This window comes from Xiphophorus couchianus, chromosome 2 (genome assembly GCF_001444195.1).
Source record: "Xiphophorus couchianus chromosome 2, X_couchianus-1.0, whole genome shotgun sequence".
NCBI classification, from domain to species: Eukaryota; Metazoa; Chordata; class Actinopteri; order Cyprinodontiformes; family Poeciliidae; genus Xiphophorus; species Xiphophorus couchianus.
In genome coordinates this window covers 17,279,681-17,302,522 of record NC_040229.1, presented here as the reverse complement: position 1 = coordinate 17,302,522, position 22,842 = coordinate 17,279,681, and the positions used below count along the sequence as shown (strand labels likewise).

The 22,842-nt window shown below is 43.0% G+C and overlaps 1 protein-coding gene across 6 annotated transcripts in view; it reads left to right on the top strand.

The window, feature by feature from the left end:
- LOC114133220 (genetic suppressor element 1-like) overlaps positions 1 to 22,842 on the top strand; it is a 44,538-nt gene that overhangs the window by 16,768 nt on the left and 4,928 nt on the right. Inside the window, exons 1-12 of one of the 6 annotated variants that reach the window (XM_027998979.1) lie at positions 391 to 545; positions 10,204 to 10,383; positions 11,192 to 11,391; positions 14,468 to 14,634; positions 14,714 to 14,917; positions 16,094 to 16,252; positions 17,033 to 17,301; positions 18,871 to 19,183; positions 19,892 to 20,463; positions 20,556 to 20,668; positions 21,407 to 21,686; positions 22,674 to 22,787. In XM_027998979.1, the coding sequence (XP_027854780.1) occupies positions 10,206 to 10,383; positions 11,192 to 11,391; positions 14,468 to 14,634; positions 14,714 to 14,917; positions 16,094 to 16,252; positions 17,033 to 17,301; positions 18,871 to 19,183; positions 19,892 to 20,463; positions 20,556 to 20,668; positions 21,407 to 21,686; positions 22,674 to 22,787 (2,569 nt within the window). In that variant the 5' untranslated portion in view covers positions 391 to 545; positions 10,204 to 10,205. Of the gene's footprint in view, positions 1 to 390; positions 554 to 8,354; positions 8,445 to 8,534; positions 8,659 to 10,203; positions 10,384 to 11,191; positions 11,392 to 14,467; positions 14,635 to 14,713; positions 14,918 to 16,093; positions 16,253 to 17,032; positions 17,302 to 18,870; positions 19,184 to 19,891; positions 20,464 to 20,555; positions 20,669 to 21,406; positions 21,687 to 22,673; positions 22,788 to 22,842 lie in introns of those variants that run through there. The other 5 variants (XM_027998962.1, XM_027998986.1, XM_027998971.1 and 2 more) reach the window with 5 other exon arrangements.

The window sequence follows — 22,842 nt, the reverse complement described above, 5'->3', positions numbered from 1 at the left end:
CTAGTGGAGAAAGAAGAATCTATTGCCATAGATTTTAACATTTCAGCAGAATCCAATAATTAATAGTTCTACTGTTGGTAAGGATGGTTATTAGCAGCTGCAGCAGCCTGTTACTGGTATTATTGCTAATTAGTTAAATATGGCTGATAGTAGCTCTCCGAAGCAGCGGTAACAGCAGGAGGAGCTGCCTGGAACAGACCTGATTGTCTCCAGTGGACAGTAAACATGTCCAAGCTGTGAGGGATCTGCAGTCTGGGCTCACATCTTCCTTCCCCACATCCCTCCATCTCTCCAGGGAGCATCAGTGGAGCAGGTGCTCACTCTCCTCCTCCTCCTTCCTCCCATCCTCCCCCCTTCTCTCTCTCTCTCTCTCTCACTCTCTCTCCCTCAGAGGACAGTTAATGAGTTCCCCTCTCCTTCCCACACCTCCTCACCGTGTGTGCTGCACACACTGTCGTCCGGGGGATCAAATCGTACATCGCAGCGCACAGAACCGTCATTTGTTTAAGCGACATGCGCAAAAAAAAATGCGTGTTTTTCTTCCGGTGAGGTGGTGAGTTTTGTGTTTTCTGTTGTTTCAACACAAACGTTTGTTAATTATCAGTGTTTGAGAAGGTGCTTCATCGATTTGCGGCTTTTTCCTGAAATCCTACTGATTAATTAAGCTGGTCAAACTTTCTCACTCCTTTTGCTGTTTCTTTTTGTTTATACTTTTGATGATTCGGCGGTGTTATCTTCAGTTTATAATCTCTTTTCGTTAGCGTCAGACGGACTGTTTGAAGTAAAGCTTGCGCTGTTTTTAGTCCATGAAGTCTGAAAGTGAGTGTGATTGAATCAGTCAGCAGTATGTCATCAAACTGGTTCGGCTTGATGGACAGAGTGAAGGCAGCAGGAGCAAAGCAGCTTCTGGCGTCTGCTTTTTCAAATAAAACTACGTTGGGCTGCTGAAGCATTAGACGGGAGGGGGGGTAGACGTTGCACGAGCGCTCCGATCATACGTTAACGGCGGCGCCATGTTGTGCGTGGCTTTTTGTTGAAAGAATAGCAATGTACTCAATTTCACAATAGATAATTAATAAGTAACATATATTTTTTAAATATTAACGAATATAGTTGTAATTGTAATTCCGCCGTTTTCTCTGAGATTTTAAACCAGTTTGGGACCCAGGTGGATTAAAGTGCATTTTAAGCTAATTTTGTCACAAGTTTTTCAGTTTTGAAAAACTTTCAGTTGTTTGATAATATATCACAATAACGTTTATTGGGGTGAAATGAACACATAGTTTTATACACAAACCTAACTCATCTAATATTAACTGAGCTTAAAATTATAATGTCTCTTTATCAGGAAATCCCAGTTTCCAACTGCACATCAATCTCATTTTAAGGCTATCTTGCCACTCACAATATGGCGACCATTCTGAGGTATTGTTTTCCACTAGACAAGCAAGCCAGCTGTAATCTTATAAATCTATGTGAAAGTGCACAAAGAGCATTCATGCTCTTATTTTTAAGTCTGAATGATCCACTTCCTGTAAGGGACAGTTAATTGTGTGACTTGGCACAGCAGCGAGATTTGGGATCATAGAGGTGTTTGAGATGCTTCCTTGTTGTGTGGCTTCTTGTTCTAGTCAAAGTGATTAAACACCGCACCTGTTTGCTCATACTAAACTCAGGAGTACACAAATGCATGCTATGTGTGTGTGTGTGAGCCTGCACTTTCCTCCTGATGGTTTGTCTCCCAGCACCCCTGGGAGACAGAGGAGTTGCTCTTTAATCCGGGACCTTTAACAGCAACTGTATTGTTTGGCTGAGATAGATGCCGGCAGGCGCATCAGTAGCAGTCAAGCGGATCCCGTTGCTTTTGTGTGTGTACACAGCCCGCAGGTGGAGCTCAACACACACACACACACACACCCTCGCACGCCGACACACACCATGCACCATGTGCTGCTCCTGACCTACCATAGACCAGCTGCTCAGCAGGGGTTACTGTGTAAACCTCCAATCTCTTTAATTACCTCCTTCTCATATAGTGGCTGTAAACTGATGGCTTCAGATTCACCTCACCGTCTTTATTTCTCAAACTTCACCCCACAATAGAAAATAAAAATCCATTTTGAAGTGGCCAACAGAGTCATTTGAGTGTTTTACAAAAATATTCTCTACCAAATAAATTTTTTCATGTGTTGTCACAAACGTCAATGTATTTTTCTGGATTTTTAAAAATATAATAAATCAACAAAAAATGTGCATAATTATGAAGTGGGAAAAATTATTCATTTTTTCTAAGTCTTGCTGTAAATTATTAGTTGATTTTAGGTTTGGACTTTAACTATTCCATTTACACACATAATTATTCTATGGTCTGAATAATTCCTTTATATCTCTGGTTGTTTGTTTGGGGTCGTTGTCCTGCTATAAGCCTCTCACGTTTTCTTCCAGGATTGACGTTTTTTTCTTCAACCATTTTCTCATCAGACTTCACTAGCATTACTGTAAACTGTCCTTTACTGTCCCCACATTCTCACAGCATGATGCTGCCAACATCGTGCTGCAGAGTTAGTTTTCTGCTAAAAAAAAAAAGCTTATTTAAAGTTTCATCTATCTTCCGTTTTTATTCATTGCTCCTTCGTTGCTTGTGGCAACGAACTTCTTTGAAAGATTTTTTTACAGCAATTTTCTTTTTGTCACTTTTCCACTAAGGCCAAATTTGTGGAGTGTATTAATAATCATTGTCCTCTCCTGCCTGAGCACAGATTTCTGCAACTTCTCCGTGAACCTTTTGGCTTCTTTTCTGATTTATTGATCTTGTTCGGACTTTCAGTTTTGTTTTTCAGCTATGTCTTGATAAATTTTCAGTTTTTCCACACCTTTGCTGTTTCAGGACTACAAATTAAACTCAAATAATTTTCCTCCCATGTCCCAGTTATGGACTACCTTGTGTTGGTCTATCACAAAAAAAAAACAACAGAATAACGAATAACGAAGATAGCAGAACAAAATGTGGAAAGGTTCCAAGGCATTTGAAACAAAATTTCTAAAACTTTCTTATTAGTCTTTCATTATTTTCCAATGATTAGTCAAGAAGATAGATTCTTAATCCTGGAAGCTATCTGAGTACTTAATCTGATTTAAAGGCCATCTGGGATTGTTCTGCAGTTTATACAACAAGCAGTCAGAATCAAGTATAAAAGAGAGGTGGTGAATGGAACAGCTGCTAAAACCGCACTTCTTTGGCCTAATCTGTAGTCCGATACAGATTAGGCAATCCTTTAATCTCTGAACGATCCCTCCAGTTATTATTCTTTCAGGAGTTTTTTTTTTTATAGCACACATCTCGGTTACACACTGTACTTCACACTTACCCAGCACCTGCTACGATGGTAAAGGTTGTGTGCATCTGCTATCTGTGTGTCAGCACACATCGCTCATGTTTGTTCAGATGGTCGGGGTCTAGCCGCAGCGATGTCAACACCTGGTGAGCCGAGGCTGTTTAACTGTCTGACATCACCCCCCGCCTACCCCACCCCTACTGTAAACACTCCTCCAGTTTCAAATTCAAAAGAATAAAAAGAAAAACCTCCATAGGCTGAAGTCAGAGCGACAGAGTGGGGCTGGCTTGCCTCAGACTGTGTTATCTTTTTGCATCACCTTCGTATCAGAGAGTCGAGACTGAGTCACAGATTGCACAGGAGATTGATGACAGAAAAAAAAAAGAAGGGGGCAAATGCTGCTAGAGACTGAGTGGTTTCACAGACGGGAGGGGAGGAAATGACGAGGCACAAGAAACGATGACACTGACAGATACAGAAAAATGTGTGCCATCCCAGAGCTGCTGCTATTTATGTCCTGGTTCTACATCTGATGGCCAGTGACAAGATGCTTGAAGACATGTACACTGATTAGAGAAACAAAGATGGAGGGGGTGGGGGGTCACCGAAAGAGGAACAATGCCCTGCAGACAGGAGGAGGTGAATGGGAAGGAAAAAAGAAGAGAAGAGAAAAAATAAGGAGGCTTTTTTGTTTACTGATAGCCTGCATTTGTTCCCTACTGAGGGATTCTTTGGTTACAGTTTGATTCTTCTGCTGCTGCTGCCTCTTTCTTACTGGGAGTGTTGATTATTACAGTATGTGGTTTTTCTGCTCCATTTATCCCAGAACTATAAATGCACGCTGGCTGTTTGGTCCCGAGGGGTCACATGCATACGTTTTCTGACGCACAAAAAGAAAGAAAAGAAAAGCCTGAATCCTGAGTCAGCTAATTGTGTTCAGACAGCACATGCATTAATATATGTGTGTGTGCAGACAGCCATACATTAATATATGTGTGTGCGTCTTCAGCTGCGTTGTTTTTTTCCCCCCTGAATTTCTAAGTAGACTCGATGCTTCGGGTGTGTGAGAATCTCAGTGTGTGTGTTGGTTGTTTATGGGTTGTAAGGATGTGTTAAGTGTTTCTGTGCGAGCTGCAGAGTGACTGCAGCTACTAAAGCCATTTAGCAGCCCCTGGAGGAACCCCAGAGACCGCTGTGTTGACGCCACTCTGACTGCTATTACAGACAAGTTTAAGAGGCCGTAAAACATTTGGCTATTTTTCCTTACTCTCTTTCTCTCCCCCGTGTGTGTGTGTGTGTTGGGGAATTTGAAAAAGTCTGCCAGCTATTGTAGCAGCCACAGTAGCCATTATTGTGATTAGCATTAACTCCAGAAACACATGTTTTAAAGTTTAAATGGAGCATATTTTCACTGTGTGTGTGTTTTTGCAGGCTCATTACTGGTCTTTACACCAGGTAACTGTTCATAAACACAACCAAGGATAATCAATTTAATGTCAAAGTGTTGACATAGACAGAAGCACACACACATTCAGGCATGGCAGTTAGGTCAATTTGGTGTTACAACCTCTTCTTCCACACTAATGCCCCCTACTTGCCTCCACACACACACACACACACACACACACCCCGACATACACCAACACACACTCTCTCTTTTTCTTTAATGAGCTGACGAGGCAGAGCAGGTCTTCCCCCTGCTGTCCATGCCGTCCCCTGGAGTCCAGCCTGTTTTTTGTGCAGGAGCAGAAGAAGAGAAAGTGAGCGATGCAGAAAGAGAGGCGCTAAACACACAGGCCCTGACATGTCCTGCATCGCTTACGTCAAGCTGAGCTGAATTTGATTGCGTAGGTGTGTGTGTGTCTGTATTTGGATGCGTTGCAGCCCACCCTGATATAATTTCCATTTTGGCAAAGGTCAGGGAAGTTTTACTAGTTTGTAGTGGCGGGATAATTTTAGCAACACCAGTGGCTTTATCGTCTCTTGGATGACAGATAAACATCCCAGAGGTAAATATTGAGAAGACGGTTGTGACATCGTACCACCAACAGCTGGTATATTTGCTAGTGTTCACACCCACAGAGCTTTTCTACATTCATTAATTAGGTGACTTCTGAAGGTAATTAGATGTACTGCATTTTATTTATGGGAGTCCAAGTAAAGAGGGGGAATACAAATGCATTCCACGCTTTTCCAATTTTCATTTGTAGACAAACTGGAAAACCATCTTTCATTTTATCCCACACACAATTATCTGTCACATAGAAGCTCAGTGAAATGCATAGCAGTTTGTGATATAAAGCGAATTGATTTAAAGAATTTGAATGCTTTTGCACGGCATTGAAGGGGAATTAAAAATAACAACCAAAACCAAACACCAATGCTTCACTTCTGCATGCCAGCTGTGTATCATGAAACCAGTGACACAGATACTGTAACTGTGCAAAAGTCATGTTCAGATTCAGCTAAACACCTGGAGTCAAAAAAAACTGCAGCAGACAAATACACTGTGGAAATAATTCAGTCTAACCTTGCTGAAAAGCTTTGTTTTTTTCCTTGCAAATGTCAAAGCAATTTTACTTCCTTTACTTGCCAGTGATTTAATGTTGTGGCTTATCGAAGTGCATGGACGCCTGAGCTGTGGTGTCTCTCTAGATAACAGGACACAGAAAGGCATGGCTCATATCTTCTTTCCTGTTTTGATTAATGATTTTTGACTCAGAAGTTGAAACTCGTGTTTCAGATTTACTTCATACCAAAGAAACTGTTGCCCAGTTGGAAAACCTGTGGGATTTCATCGCTGTTGTGCTCCTGGTGGCCAGGCTAACGTCTGATAGCAACATAAGCAAGTATCATTAGCCTTTGCAATTTATACACATAAACAGAAGTTGTTAGGTTCTTTCTAAACAAGCGATTTAGCAAGATCCAATTATTCAGTAGGTCAACTAAACAGTTTGTCACTGCAACTACCAGTTGGGTGACATTTTCCAGTTAATATTTTTACTTTTCTAACCTTGAAAAGTCTTTGAAGTCCTAAAATGCAACCCAATCAGGACCCTGTCCTTACATATTTTGCTGAACACATTCTCTTCCTGCTGATTTAGAGATTTTCAGCTGAAACTTTTATTATATGTTCACATGGGCAGGTTATTCAGAGATTAATTAAAATTATTACAGAGAGACCTACTTCATTCATGTACATGTTTCTTCCTGTGAAGCAAAATACAATAATAAAACTTGTTTTTGGCATTTCCACTTCCTCCACCACCTGTCTTGCTTGGTACTGAGTCTACCAAACTTTGACTATACGTGTATGAAGTTACATAATTGAGGAAAACATAAATAGTGTCAAAATAAAACATGAGCTAAATCTGTTTTTGAGAAACCATTCAAGTCTTTGCATGAATTGCTTTAAAGTGCATTTTCGTTTTAGTCTGGAAGTAATTTTTTCCAAGGTTCCAAGCCTTATAAGAAAAACAACGGTTAATGAAGCTGGAACTTATCGGAGGCCAATAAAAGCAACCCTGGGTTCAGTGGCCAATATAGTTGTAAAATGTTAGATTCATAGGTATAAATGATTTATTAACACTTCTGATGGCTTGCATGATCTCATTAAATTAGCATCACACACAGCAGCTTACATCCTCTGTATGTGAACGTGTTCCTCCTGTGTTTAAATGCATAAAAAACAGACACGCATATTGTTGTTGTCTTATATCAATATTAGTAATTGACACCAAGACAATTAACCTATTCCTGGATTTCTGACCTGCTACCAGAGTGTTTGCAACTTGGCACCATCATTTCCAACCCAGTTCTTCAACTTCCCAGTCAAATCAAATTTTGTTTCACTTTTCACTCTCCAGAAAGATGAATTTGGCAGAAATATTCCTGGAAACAGAGAAAAAAACCCAACAAATTTAGCATTTGTAAAGTTATAGATATGCAATAACAATCAATATTTAAGTAGGAACAGTTGTTGCTTTTCTATGTTAAATAAAAAGATAATGGTTGAAATCTCTAACTTCTATAAAGAAAATGTTTTTGACATATTTGTTAGAAATATCATTATGCCATGACAATATAATATAAGACAGATAATCTGTGTTCCCAGTACAAACTGCAGAAATATGTCAATCAATCAGAAACAACCAATCAGAGACAGTAGGAGGGTTTTAGCGCTGCCAATCACTTTCATGCTCACCCTCACTTGTTATCTGCTAGGCTACAGCTGGTAGTCTGCCTTTAATGCTAAGGCTAGTCAGCGTAGCCACCGATGACAACGGATAAATGCTTTTCCTGGAATAGTAAGATGTTTCTCCGCCATCAGCAGATTGAGCAGCGCTGATTGGCAGCAGACGCTCCTCCTGGTTCTGATGGGTTGTTTTTGGTCGGGAGCTGTGAACATCTTCAGGTGCCAGCAGCAGCTCAGGAAGGAGGTGGAGGAGCTTAATGTTTTCTGCCTCATACTGTCACAACATGGTGACAGTTTGAACAACTATGGAAAAACACTTTAATACTGGGAAAACGCTTAATATTTTTACTAAGATACCTAGCAATTCATTTAATGATACAACCACATCTGTTTATAACAATAATAATAATAATAATAATAATAATAAACTAATTTAGGTAGAAAACCCAGGTCAAAAATTTCTAAGGAGATTCCAGTAAACATCTTAATTTCCACTCGGGTTGTTGCACCTCCTCCTCTTCCTCTCTCTCTCCTGCTGAGGGGTCAGTGGTCAGAGGTGAGGGGTGAAAGGTTTCTGTAAACCCCTTCTATATACTCACCCTAGATCCCCACATAACTCCACCCCCCTCCGGAGTCCCAAAGCAGATAGCTGACTGAAACAGAGTGATGGATGGAGGGTTAACACTACCACACACACACACACACACAGAGCTCAAATCACACACCCTCCCTCTCCTTCATCACCCTCCACCCTTCACCTCCTCCTTCTACTCATCCTCTCTCCGCCCCCCAAGCCACCACCAACGCCGCCGCCACTCTACCTCCCTTGGAGTGGGAGCCAAAAGGGAGGAAGGCAAAAGACGGAAGAAGAGAAAGCAAAAACATCAGCTTGAGTGGAGAAAACGAAAAGATAGGTGAACTGTCAGAAAAGCGAGGAGTTGCTGGATGTAGTGGATGGGGTGAGAGATTGAGAGGGAGGGAGGGTAGAAGGAGGAGGAGAGGTTAGATAGAAAAGGGGTCACGTGACCACGTAGCAGCTGCAAGGCTGAGAGGGGGGGAGAGTGAAAGAGTCTCACACAGGAGCAGAAAGCCGACGAGCAGGAGGAGATCAGTGAGCGGCAGGCAGGGGTGAGTGTTTGCATGTCTGAATTACGTGCATGTGAACACTTTTAGCGTGAGCGCTCGTGAAAAACGGCTGGAACGTCAGAGGGAGCAGCCTCTGAGGAAAAAGATTGTTTTAAAAGGGAAGCAGGACAGAGAGGAGATCATGTGCACTGGCTTTTGTTGAACAAGCTCAAGTATGCTGAGATAAACACGAAAGAGGAGGAGAGGAGACAAAGGAGGAAAAGAGTGAGAGCGTGGAGAGGAGAGGAGGGAGGGAGGAAGAGAAGGAGTCGATAGAAAGTGTCTTATCATCTCTCCCTTGACTGCTGGGCTCAGCAGAGACAGAGATGCACACACACACACACGCACCCCCACGCACACACACTCAGCTTATCAGGATCTGAGCTTTTTTACGCTCTTTGCCTCTTCCTCCTTTCTTTTTAACATGTCATTACCAGAGAAGAAACACATAGATTACAGAGTGTGATCCTTTCTGTTGGGCAGCATGAAAGAATGCATCAATACCAAAATATATCCTGATTATTTTGCTGAAATCTCAGGTTTCTTCTCCACTTCATGTCCACTTTATTCAAGACTCCATCCTCTTCCTCCATCTATTAGTTTCCTGTGAGTGATTTGCTCATGCGTGTCACACGGTGGAGTCCAGGATCCGTCCAGGCGTCTGTAAATATGAAAGTCTCTGCTACTTTGAGGCCCTGACACCTGCCTGTCCTCCACGCTCACCAGCATTGTCAGTGGGATTGAGCAGAGCACTCAATAATCATGTTCAGTGTGCACATATGAATATTTCATGAGCGTGTTTGCTGCTTTTGGTCTTCGTTTGTTCTTCTTGTGGTTTTCTGCATGTGTGTGTGTGTGCTTTAAAGGTGTTTGTGTGTTTGTAATGAGGTCATGGTTGAAGCCGGCAGAGGGACGGGACGGGATGGGGGGGTCCGGAGGGGAGCTGGGGGGTGAGGGAGGGGTTGTGAGGGAGTAATTTCAGCTGTAATTAACATTAGTGGGTCAGTGTGGGGATAGATGAAGAAAACAAGGGAAGCTCCAACCATGCTGGTCTCTCGCTGCGCCCACTGTCCGGTGGATCGATGTGGGGTTGTGTGTGTGTGTGTGTGTGTCCGTGAAGGTTTGTGTGTTGTGTCAGGGTGTAAAAATGCAGTTGTACTTAATAAGACTTGTGTGTGTGTGTGTGGGCGTGTGTGTGTTTGGATGCTCCCGGGTCTTAAGATGTGTCGGCTGGCTCCCTTGAGGAAACGGACATGTGTGCGCTCATGTGTGTGATTTGCTATTAGGGTCAGCGCTCTATTTGACACAGCTCTACTCCCTCCACTCTATCTATGCTGAAGCTGCACTCTCTATCATGATCACAGACAGTAAAACACACACACACAATTCTACACACTTGTCAGCCGCAGCTAAAGTCATTCAGTTTGACTAAGACACCAGCTTGGATCAGAAAAACAATCATTTTTCCAACAAAGAGAAATCGTGTTTCATCACATTTTTCAGTGATTTTCAACATTTTAAAGCTTCTTGTCTCTTTTTTTCCCTCAGGTATGAACCATGAGTCCAATAAATCGGCATCATTAGGAATGATCTCCACAGCAACTCGCACCACGGCCACAGTCAGTCCCCTCAGCCCACTAACCAATGGGAACGCAGCTGCCCAGTCTGCAAACTCCGGATTTGCTGCCGCCCTGCGTAAACTGGCCAAGCAGGCCGAAGATCCCCGAGGTGAGAGGTGGTCCGGTCCCCCAATAAGCCAGAACGGGCCCTAAACTGGATGGGGCCCTAAGCAGAATTTTATACAGGACTTGCTCATTTTTGGCTGATTAAAGTTGCCTTTAAAGAGCTGTAATATAAGAAGGAACAGCAATCAAAATACTTCTTTCTAGCCTGAGTCAGTATATATATTAGGAGTTGCAGAGACAAAATAATTAGCATCCTATAAACAGTTGTTTCTACCTGTTTCCCTTTTATGTCAGCATTTCAAAATCTAGTAAGTTGCATGAAGAGACACTTTGATAAAATACATTCAGCCTTCCTGTTTTCTGCCAAACGTCTTGATCTTGCTCCAACTCTCTCAGCCGGAATGATTTTCTAGAGCTGCACAGTGTATCCCAGAGTTTTCAGAACATCCTAATGAAGGTGTTGAATTAGAGCTGACCTACTCTGACCTCTTCCTCTCTGTCTCCTCCTTCATTTGTTTCCATTCATCTCCTAATTATGACAATCTAATTACAGCCAATTATGGGAAGTCAGTGCTCAACTTCCTCTCCATCCTCTGACTCCCTCCGCCTCAGAACGTGTGTGTATGTGTGTGTGTGTGTGTGTGGTGCTACATGAACAGAGTAATGCCAGTGACTGTTACACTCTCTCTTTATCACATTTAACACCTCCCTTCACAGCGTCACACCCCAGGCTTTTTCAACAAGCCTTTTCTTCCTTCATGTTAGACACACGTGTGTCGTCTACAAACACAAATTTATTTAGTTTCATTGTGCAATGATCTGATTTTGATCCCTTCCTCTCTGTCTCCCAGTCTCTGCCCTCAGCAGTGAATCGTCTCCAGTGTCGTCACCAGGCACCAGCCACCCCTCGCCGGTCGCCACCCCGAAGCGGGGCTCTTTAGGGCCCCTCCTGGGCCAGAGCAGGGGCCACAGTGTGCCGAGCAACCCACCCGTGGTCACCATCGCTCCCACCAAGACCAGCAACGGCCAGTGGAGGACTGACGGCCGACAGGTGAACTTTTTGCTTGAACGCCTGCTGGTGTAGCCGAGTCTGAGATGAGACATCTGTTTTTATCTGCTGTACGTTTCATTTCTTCTCACTTTATCCTCCATTAAAAAAAAACCAGTCCGAGCGCTTGTCAACATCCAGCTGTCGAAAACAGCCGTCCCACCGTTCCCTTCTTCATTTTTCTCGTTGTGTTTCACTTTGTTTTTGTCTCACTGCTTCATTTTGATGCTTTCCTACCTCACTGTCACTTCAAACCACCTTCTCCTCTCACTAATCAGCCCTTGTCTTCTTCAGGAACACAAGAGCTTTGTAAAGAAACAGAGAAATGCTACAGAGCCCAGCACCTATTGTGCTCTGCTTCCTGCAGGGTGTGTGTATGTGTGTAGGCCTGTGGGGGCGTGCATGTGTGTGTGTGTGTGTGTACTTGACCCTTCCCCACAAAGACTCAGAGCATGAAGAGAGGTCTGTGTGTGTGAGTGTATTTAAGCTGGGGCAGGGAACCAGGCCCCCTCACACAATGCCGAGGTTAGCCCCCACAGTAGCCACTTCCCCCTGGATCAGAGCGTTCTTTTTTCCCCCCTCCACAAAGAGCACTCTGTGGCTCTGCCTGCCTGGGGCTTCCTTTCAGAATTTCGGAGAGCAAAGGAAGGAGGGAAGCAGCAAAACAGAGAGCTGAGAAAGACGTGGAGGGGAGGAAGAACGAGTTACTTTGCTGCGCGCATGCAAAACAATCTAACGAAACAGATTGTGTTTGTTGTGTTGCTGCATTTATGAAGCCCGCCGACCGTCTCTGAGATCAGAGGTCAAGCAACGCTCAGACTGCTGTCCAAGCCAGCTCGCCTCCGTTTGTGCTGTAGCGAACCCGACCCTCTCAAGATGTGACATTTACCCATTTTGTTTTCCAGGGTCATGCGCAGAATGTCACCTCCAGTATTCCAGTTTGTAGGGAATAATTTCACTCAGTCCATGTAAACCTGCAGACCTCGGAAGTCTGGATAAGCCTCATGCACACAGACTTTGTTTTTCCTGATATAGCTAGACAGCTTAAATCATCTTATGATTAGTTCTAGTTATAATTAGTCATGTGAATCTGTTGCTTGAATCTACATGACCAGTGACATCGTCATGACCGGAAGCTCCTGAGAGCGAGACACTTTTTCTGGCTGGGAAATGAATGACTCATCAACAGGGACCCCACCAAGCTAATTATTCCACCTTTGAAGCTCAGATTGGTCACCTGGGCAGAAATGACCGTTTGCTTTGTTTCTGCCAACATCAGCTGTTTGTCTGCCTGCATATTTATTTATTTTTCTTGCTCCCTGTTATTTTAGCCATAAGATTTTTCTTATGGCTGAGTACTCTCATAGTCGACAAAGAGTGATCTGAGCACCCTTTGGTTGCTGGACGCCTGCTATGAAAGCAAGCGAAGCATAAGAGACGCGTCTGATCGGACGCTAGGAGGGTAATGCCCACAGTGTTGCCTGCTGTGCCAGCAGACATTAACAAGTGTTGGAACAGAGACAGTAAAGACAGTTTCCTCCCTTCCTTAGAGCCAGATTACTGCAAAGATCTTTTCACACAAGGATTTTCAAAATTTGATAGTCTGAATAACCAGTAGAGCTTAAGTCGTTGAGTAATGACTTCAGATCATTTATCTTTTGCATTTCCAGTAGATTTGATTCTATTAGCATCTCATGGTAATTTTCTTATGATGTTTAGCTGATGTCCATGTTATATCTGATTTGAAAATAAGTTGTTGCATGAAGAAATATAAAAATATAAAGTATGTGGTAGGAATTATTCAATGGGAATGTAAAAAAAAATCAGTCAGTTGATTGATTAGCATTTGAGCCTGACTGATTTAATTGTACAATAGTATAATCATAATTAGATTTTTTCCAGTGCCTCCTCTTTAACTTGATCCAGTGGAGATTTCAGAAGGATGTTTTGCAAGAGATAGTTTGAATCTGCTTTCCATGAATGACATATCCAAAACTATTCAAAAATATTCAAAGCGGAGGTATTTCACTCCAAATCATGTGTTGTAGAAAACGCAGGTAGCAGACCAGGCGCTGTGCACAGAGGTCATTTGCTTGTGGTTTGGCCACGGTCAGCTCCAAACCTGTGTGGCAGGGTGCTGCCGTGGAAACAAGATATGGCACGTTAGAGGACGTGTTTGTCTTACACTCATTAATGTGCTTAAAGTTTCCAGGCTAGTTTATTTTTTAACGCTCCCAAAACCTAATTGTCCGAGAAAACTTTTGTTGTTTTGATCAAATAAATTAAGATGATGAAACCTTAATTGAGACTTTCGAACTGGAAAGTACCTAAATCTGGAACACAGTGTCATTTTTTTTGTCAGTTACCTATTTGATTACTTTCAAACTATAGTATCTAACAAAAGTATTAATACCCCCTGAGCCTTTTCACACATTTTCTCACATTCCATCCACAAACTGTAATGTTCTTTATGTGATAGAACAACATATTTTCCTTTCACTTGGCCAATCTTCCTGGACAAACCACTTTGAGAGGGAAATCAAGCAGAATCATGCTGTGGGGAAACTATACAGTATAGACAGGGTCGTTGGTCAGAGATGATGCCGGCCTGACCCGGAAAAAAATGTTTGGGGCTGTAGAGAACCAAAGACTAGAGCAAAGGATCATATTTAGGCAGAACAGCCTGCACTACAAGGGCATAGTTTATATTAAAGTATGGAATGACCTAGTCTAAGTCCAGGAACTCAATCAATCATTAACAAACAAAAAGCATAAATTACAAAATCCCAACACAGCTCATGAAGGGTGAGGCAGAAGCGATAAAGCGGATGGGCAAATATTAGGATCATTTTTCTGCTTTGATTTTGATTCATCCCGACTTATCAGACCCAGCTCTCGGTTCCGCTGAGCCCTCTGGCTGCAGCTCTGAGGTTTTTCCTTAGCATCTCCAACTCAGTTCTTGTCCCCCTTTTCTGCTCACTTTAGACACAAACACACACACACACACAAACACGCCCCCACTCATCTCCTGGACACCCACAGTAATCCCCGCTCGCACACTCCTCTGTCTCCTTGTCAGGTTGAGTCGAGCGTTCAGGGACTAAGCAGGGAGCGGGTGGGAGCCGAGAGCGCCCCGCTGCAGCTGGACAAGAGGACGCCGCCCGTCCCCCCACCTCATTCGCTGGCTCAGTCCTTTGGCCGCACACACAGCAGTATCATGCAAGACCCCCGCTTGCAGAGCATAAGGTAAGCGTGGCTCATGCACGTAAATGGACCGAAGGTATGTTAATTTTCCTACAGCACGCTTTAAATGCTTATTCTGCAGTTTACCAGGGCAGATGCACGCCGTGGTTCCCTCGGGGGCTGTTCCAGAGGAATACCTGCGAGCTCTCCGGCCCTTCGCCACCTCGGATGACCTCAGACTGACCTCTCTGCCCCTCAGTCTTGACCCCGCCGCAGCGGCCCACGCAGCGGCAGCAGCTGCCTACTATCACCCTGCCTACCTGCACCACCCTCTGTCTTTACAAAGGTAACTATACACTTTGACATTTGTGGAAGACGTGCAGTGACGGCACATGGAGCGTAAAGTTAGCAATCACAGCAGTAAGAGAGCTTGTCCATTTTGCATCACATTTGCAGTTCAGCACAAGCCATGTAGGGAGATGGCAAACATGTGGAGGAGGGTGCTCTAGTGAAAGGAGAAATAAAATGCAACTTTCTGGCAAAATACTATGAGAGGTGATAAAACTAATGCCATGCATCACTCCAAACACACCGCTATCACATGGTGGTGGCAGCATCATTTTGTAGATTATTTTCTACAACAGGGAAAAGGAAGCTGTCAGAAACAAATAATAGATTGAATAATAGCGAGTGAGTCTGTGAGATCCCCACATCCAAATCAAGAAATCTTTAATTATCATACAGGTTTTTACATCATCGAGGCATGAATATGGTCTAATCAGTCAAACTGTAAACAAACATCCATGTACCCTTCTAATCAGTCTTTCAAGATGTCCTGAATGGTTAAAAATCTATTAAAATATATTAGAAAAACAGGCAACAAAGCAGTGATTTAAGACTATTGTTTTAATTTTTTGAGGAAGTTGTAATGAAAAAATATTAAGTTTGACTAAATTTTGTAGATTTTTCCTAAAACTCAAACTCTAGCTGATGGGGTTATTGCTCTCAGTAACTGGTTTGTTCTTCATAACAAACACTAATACAATTCACATTTACAACTCGGATGATTTGGTCAAAATAAGATTTTAACTGGTAATCTCTGCTTGCTGAAAACCAGTATTAAAACACAGAGGTTTCCAGAGCCTCCTGCAGTGATGCTTTACACACAGATCTGGTTCTGTGGTGGAAATAACCACACAAGCTTGCTAATGCTTATAAAAGGGTTCGCTTAGAAATATAGTTTTATCAGTGTGCACATAATGTTTAAAACTCTCAATGCAATGGAACAAAAGACATTCAGAAAATCAGCCGAAATTGTGAACACATCCTAATTTAATAACTGTTCTACGCTTCAGAAGAAAATCTAAATGTTAATCTACGTTTTGCATAAGGAGGGATGTCAGCCATGTTGAAAGTCAATGTCTGAGATGCTAAACAGAGCATTAATGTTTGTGTGTGTGTGTGTGTGTGTGTGTGCGTGCGTGTACGTGTGCGTGTGTGTGTGTGTGTGTGTGTATCTTAGCAGGATGGAGGAGTCCCTTTGTCTTTCTGCACTGCGATCGCAGTTCTACTCTATGCCTGCAGGTGGCGCCTTCCCTCCCCTTCACCCCTCGGCCCTGCAGCTGCATCTACATGGAGGCCGCTACCCAGGAGAAATTAACCACACAGCTTTCTCTGAGAGGTAACTTCTTTCTTTTTCTCTTTCTTTTTTCTCTCTCTCCTTCTTTGTTTCTCTTTCTCTCTCTCTCTTTTTCTCTCTACTTCTCCTTCTCTCCCTGTCTGCAGGGCTTTGTAATCTCTCTCTGCAGGGTAAGCACAGGTTGCTGAGTGTGTGATATTTTTAGCACACACCCCACGGTGCCTCCTATACACTCATCACACACACACTGCCCTTCAAACACACACTCTGTTCTCCTATATAAATGCATATGTACTTGCGTGCATGCTTAAAATCCTATGCTTACACACGCAGAAGTATATTTTACTCCCTCTGTACCATTTTTTACTTGTGAGCTTTGAGCTCCTTGTCCAGGATGACATTGTTTCCCCGCAGCATCATCCATGGGGGCAGGGGGATGTTTGTGTTTGAAATGGATGGTATTTATCGTCTGGCTGTGTAATAGCTCCTGCATTTCTCGCAGGTTTCTTTGCCTGCTATTGATTGTTGCTGAATGTGTTCTCTTGTGTGTTTGTGTGTGTTTTTTGTCATATTCCTGTGGATACCTATTAAGCGTTCATCTGCTCCTGCTCAGTCATGCTGTGCCTGGATTATTTTCCTTGTGGTAAATGGAAAGCGCGTGTTCACATCCGTGTGGGTTTCTGTGGATGCTTTGTCACAAATGTTGGTGTGGTTAATATCTGCCTCATATTGGGTGTTGCATCTCTCACCTTCTACTCGTGTGTGTGCGTGCGTGTGTGTGTGCGTGTTTTGTCTGTGTGTCATTGTCAACCTCCCTCACAGGCTACAGATGGAGAACGAGCTCCGCCAGCGTGAAAGAGAGCAGGAGCGAGAACAAGAGAAAGAGAGGGAGCGCGAGGCCGGGCTGGAGCGGGAGCGGGAAGAGGAGCGGGAGAGAGAGCTGGACAGACAGAAGGAGAGACAGAGGGACAGACAGCACCAGATGGTCCGGACGGCCGAGAGTCAGTACCTGGCTGAGCTGCAGGCTCGAAGGGCAGCACTGCCGGAGGACAGGGCCCGACCCGGAGAGAGACTCACTCCTACCAGGCTGGGTACATACACACCAACACACACCCCGTAATGTGACTATACATGATTAATTGCTCAAACATGTTCGTTGTGCATAAGATTTTGCTCATTTTTTTTCTCCACTTCAACAACAAACTTCATTAGAGAAAATCAAAACGTGTGCAGCCATTACCAGAGGGGATTATGAAAGCCAATACAGAAGAAAAACAAACTTTTCAGTGTGTTCACATCCCTTGTTGGACTGCTAATTGTCACTGAACTGATAATAAAGCAGTTCATTCTTTAAATATACAAATCAGTGGCTCAAAAAGATGTTAAGTACTAGTGTTTTTTCTTGCCAAATATTTGGGGTTGCTCCCAGAAAAGCAGGTTTCAGATCATGAAACAAATTTTAGTATCATAGAAATCTTGACTAAATATAAAACCTTTTGTTCCATTGCATTGAGAGTTTATTAAATAATCTTTTCGGGGAAAAATATATAAACTGAATTGGCCATATGCGAAAAAGTAATTGCTACAGTTGCTAAATAATATATTGACTATTCAATTTCACAGACCGCACTTTACTACCAAACCTGGAGAATCAAGAAATGCTTGAACTGGACTAATTATACAACAGGAAGTAGGTTAAAAGATCGGCAATAATGATCCATCATCCTCCAATCTAAAGAAATTCAAGAATAGATAAGAAACAACGTCATCCTCTCTCAGTCTGGAAATGGTTGCAGAGCCATTTCTAAGGCTTTGGGACTCCAGTGAACTTTAGCAAGAGCCTTTGTCCACGATGGTGAAAATATGGAACAATGGTGAATCTTCTCAGGAGTGTCCCACATGCCAAAATTACTCCAAAACCACAGCAGCGACTCATCCAGGAGGTCACAAAAGAACCCTGAACAACATCTAAAGCACTGAAACCCTTAACTGACTTTGTTGTGGTCTGTTCTTCCAATAAGGGTCAGTTGTGGTGACTGTGGCTCAGTGAGTAAAGTTGTCATCTTACAATTGGAAGGTTGACTATTCGATTCCAGCGTCTTTAACCCCAAGTTAACCATCAATCTTCATATCAGTGTATAAATGTGTGTGTTTCAGAGTGTGATTGAAAAAGCACTTTGGGTAGTGAAATTGACTGGAAAAGTGCTATATACGTTCAGTCCATTTACCATGACTAACCGTTTCTCCTGGAAGCAGCCAAACCCAAACTCACATGTTGGAGAGGCGTGGTTCATCGCAGCAGTGGGGTGATTTTCTTCACTATATCCAATGCATTGCACTTTCACTGCATCTCGCTGCAGTGAAAGTGCAACGAGATGCACTTGTTGCGGAAGGAAGGTCTTTATCCAAACCTTTCTGCTCTCTTTGAAGAGAGGCTTGGATAAATCTATCCAGCCAAACCTATTCCATGAAGTTCTTGAGAAAATTCACATAATGTTTGGAGGTCTGTAGGTGTTTACTGTGTATTTATTTATTTACTTACATCTGAGAGCAGGGAAGTAGTTAAAACACTTACATTCTGAGATGTGGGTGAGTGAATTAATGATTTTGGTAAAACGGTGCATAAAATCTAAAGATTCATCTCTCCTTTAATTGTCCAGATAAAACCAAAGACCCAGACCAGCTGAATTTCCCAGGAACAAAAGCGGTCCCCCTGCAGCCTGGACTGTCGTCCTCCAGGGCGTCCGTCCCACTCCCGGTGCCCAGCCTGCTGCCGGCTCACCTGGGGAAGCATCGTGCTGTTGCCTCTGGGGGGATCCATGAAGCTCTGGCAGCCGCCATGATGACTCAGAGGGCGAGTGAAGAAGTGTGGTTGGCACGGCAACGAGCACAGGGACAGGAGAGGGAGGGCCCACTGGAGGTGGGCCTCAGGTCACCTGGGAAAGGCGTGGAGACGAGAAGAGACAGCCACAGGTGAAAATCTCACAGGAATTGGCAGAAAATGGATTTTTGCAGCACTCTGAATGTGCTGTTGTCACAACACTGAGTGTAGACAGACAGTCAGCAAACGACTAATAAAAAGGTCTCCATACAAAGCTTGCTTCTCTTAACTGAAGATCTTTTATTAATGGAGTTTTGTAACCAAAATACAGCACAAGGGAAAAATACATTACTAGCTAATACATTAATTTTAATCATACACTCAAAACGTCTTTGTAACTGGAGTACAACAGAAAGAAAAATACATTACTAGCGAATACACATATCTTAATGCTACACTAAAATATTATGTACACTGCTCTACTCATGAATACTTACAAAGACAAAGGTTTTCCAAGGCATAAAGCGTATAAAGTACATTCAGTGTTCGTGAGCCGTTTACTTTCTCCTGTCTAAATTCTTGTTGACAAGGTTACCAGAGAAAAATACGTCAAAGATATTTCGCTGCTAAGAGCACTCACTCGGTTATCTTTCTGCAAACACAATATGACAAAGATTGTTTGTAACACAGATGTCATCCTTCAAACCCATTTACTCATTAGCCATGATTCAATTTAGTCACACAATTTGCTAACTAGGAACTCAACTACTGATGTAACTTATTTCCACTATAAGCTAATTTGCAGTATTTGACCAAATGGGATGACACTACATATCTTTTTTCTTCTTGATAACAAACAGAACCAGTTCAGTCTATCACAACCAAAGCAAAGACATACCCCTTGGCGCTCCACCGCCGCTCATCTCCCCTAAAGGTCCCCACCATCCCACTGCTCCTCCAACAAACCTGTGGAACCCAGCCTCCCTCGTCGACACGCCCGCAGACTCCCGCAGAAAATTCAACCCCCCTACACCACCGACCCGACCACCACCGGGACTGACCCGGACCGACAGGCCTCCAATGAGCTGGGGAGAAGATGCAAGCAAGAGGACTTCTAAAAGCCCAGAGAGGTGTCCCCCTCTGAGGGGAGCGGGTTTACAAGAGTCATGGAGCAGGACTGAGCCGGACCGAGCCCTGCATAGCTCGTACCCGCGGCATCACATCAACAACCACCACAGACCGACCGCACCTCCGTCTGCCCCGACCGAACAGGGGCTTCAGTACCAGGCAGGCCCTCCGTCCCTGATCCGGGAGCGGCAGACGCAAGCGGTGGACAGCATGCTGATTTACGACGAGGTTCTGCAGCAGCACCGGCGGCTGCTCAGTAAGCTGGACCTGGAGGAGAAGAGGAGGAAGGAGGCCAGAGAAGGAGGTGAGAGAGGCAGGGACTCTGGGTTGTGTCTGTACAATGGCTCTTATGCCTGCTAATGAATAACAACTTCTTCCCTGTTCTGCTTTCACCAGGTTATTACTATGACCTGGATGAGTCATATGATGAGAGTGATGAAGAGGAGGTAAAGGCTCATCTGAGGAGGGTGACAGAACAGCCGCCTCTCAAACTGGACACATCCTCCGAAGTGCGTAAACATTGTACATCTGGATTTTATGTTCCCATTTTTTACAGTTTTTTTTTAAATCTACAACCCTTCATCTTTTTCACATTTGTCACGTCACCACAACAAACTTTAGTGTATTTTACTTTTATTCTTTTACAATAAATGATGTGATGGAATACAACATAAGTGCAAAAACAATGATTGGATAATTCATACCATTTCACAAATAAACATATAAAAGTGGGACTTGGAGTTTTAGCCACATTTATCTTTCCATCAACTCTGTTCATCTTCTGTATCCCTGCTGAAGAAAAGCAGCCCACAGCATGATGCTTCCACCACCATGATTTATGATCTTTTCATGAATATGTGCCATTTTTTTTTCTCCACACACAGCATTCTGCATGTAGGTCAAGAAGTAAAATCTTGGTCTTGTCTCACAAAAGGTCCTGTACAACTTAATGCTGTTTGTTATCTAATGTTTTCTTCTAAACCTCTGTGGCCTTCAGATGAAATTACAGACGGATTTCATTTACTATTCAATTTATCACGCAGAATTTATACATTTTTTTAAACTCTGTTTCTGATTTTTATTTGTTAGCTACTTTGAAATGATGTAGCTTGTGATGGTCTTAAATCCATGTTGAACACTAAGCTTAGAAGTTGTTATGTCACAAAATGGGAAACAGTTCAAGACGTGCGAATGCTTTTCTAAGGAGCAGCGCAAATATTCACCTGTTCATATTTCTCTCTTCAAAGAAAGTGGACTTTCTGCGTTTGTGCGGCCTCACCACGCTGACCCATCGGGATGAACTGCTGTCTGAGAAGAGGAGGAAGAGGAGGAGGAGGATGAGAGAGCGTAGTCTCTCCCCACCAGCAGTGCAGAGAAAAAGAAAAATTTGTTCACTTTCAACGCCCACAGCTTCCCTAACCACCCAGTACTCTGCTGAGCAGATGGACAGCACTCCTGAGCTGGAGGAGAAAAAAGACTTCCTCCTTATGTTCAACCTCAGCCATGTCAGCCCTCAGCAGAGGAGAGGTAATAACCCGTTTAGTAGCTGCACACGTCCTACGTGATACTCCGCCGTTGTTCTGATGCTCTCTGAAAAAAAAAAAAGACACATTTACTTTTTCTCAGTTTTTGTGTTTGCTCTGAAGATGTAGGCGGGGTGAGAAGAAAATAAAGTTGGGAGGAATCAGAACATGAGCTTGTAGCGAGATTTTCCACTTCTGCCAACAAAAGTCAGCTTTAATCCACATCTTGATAACATATGGTGTCCAATAAACAGGTCATACCGGGGCCTGGGGAAAAACATGAGCATGATGCCCTCCATTTCTCTCCCTTTGTCATTATTTTTCTTACTTGACTAAGACCTACTTGAAACAAATCGTTCTGCAAAATGATATACAAAGGAACCTTTCCTATATTTACTACTAGCTTGTATCAAGAATAACAAGACGTTGTGTTTATTGATTTTTCTCTGGGAGTGTGGTGATTGATGCTGATGGTTTGACTTTCCTATTTAAAGATAACTGTCCTTAAAGCTACTTTATTTACTGCCTGTTTTGATTTTAAATCAGCTTACCGAGGAATACAGCTGCTTTACATGAAATGTTAGCTGTAAGCCCATGTAGGAATCTTATGTAGAGAAACATAAAAGCAGGGACTATGTTGACAGTCACAGAGCCAGAGGTAGATGACTTATTTAGCCAATCAAATTCTGAATATCAAAGCATATCTCAAAGATGATAAGGTAATTGCATATAAAAGATGTTTTGATAGTGGAAACGTATATAAACTGAACAGTTATCCTGGAAACTATAATTTGGTCACAGCTGGCAACTTTTTTTTTAAAATGATAAGCCTGAGTTAAATTGAACTTTTAATGGGCTCTCTGCTGCACTGACTCAGATAATCCATTCAGTGACATTTTTCCATCACTTTGGGCCAGTCTGTCCTTTAAGTCCCTCGTATTTTTTGAACGAATGAATGATGGGTGTTCTCATTCTGTCTTTTTCTCTGTAGATAAGGAGAAGACAGAGGAGCTGCTGAGGGCTATTCAGAGGAAGACTGTGACATTAGACACACTCAGATATAATCCTGTGCTGCTGTGTAGAAGTCCTGCTGCTCTTTTCACTGGTGAGTCACAGACAGACACACCAAAAATCTGGTCGAAACAGAATTTTAAGCTTGG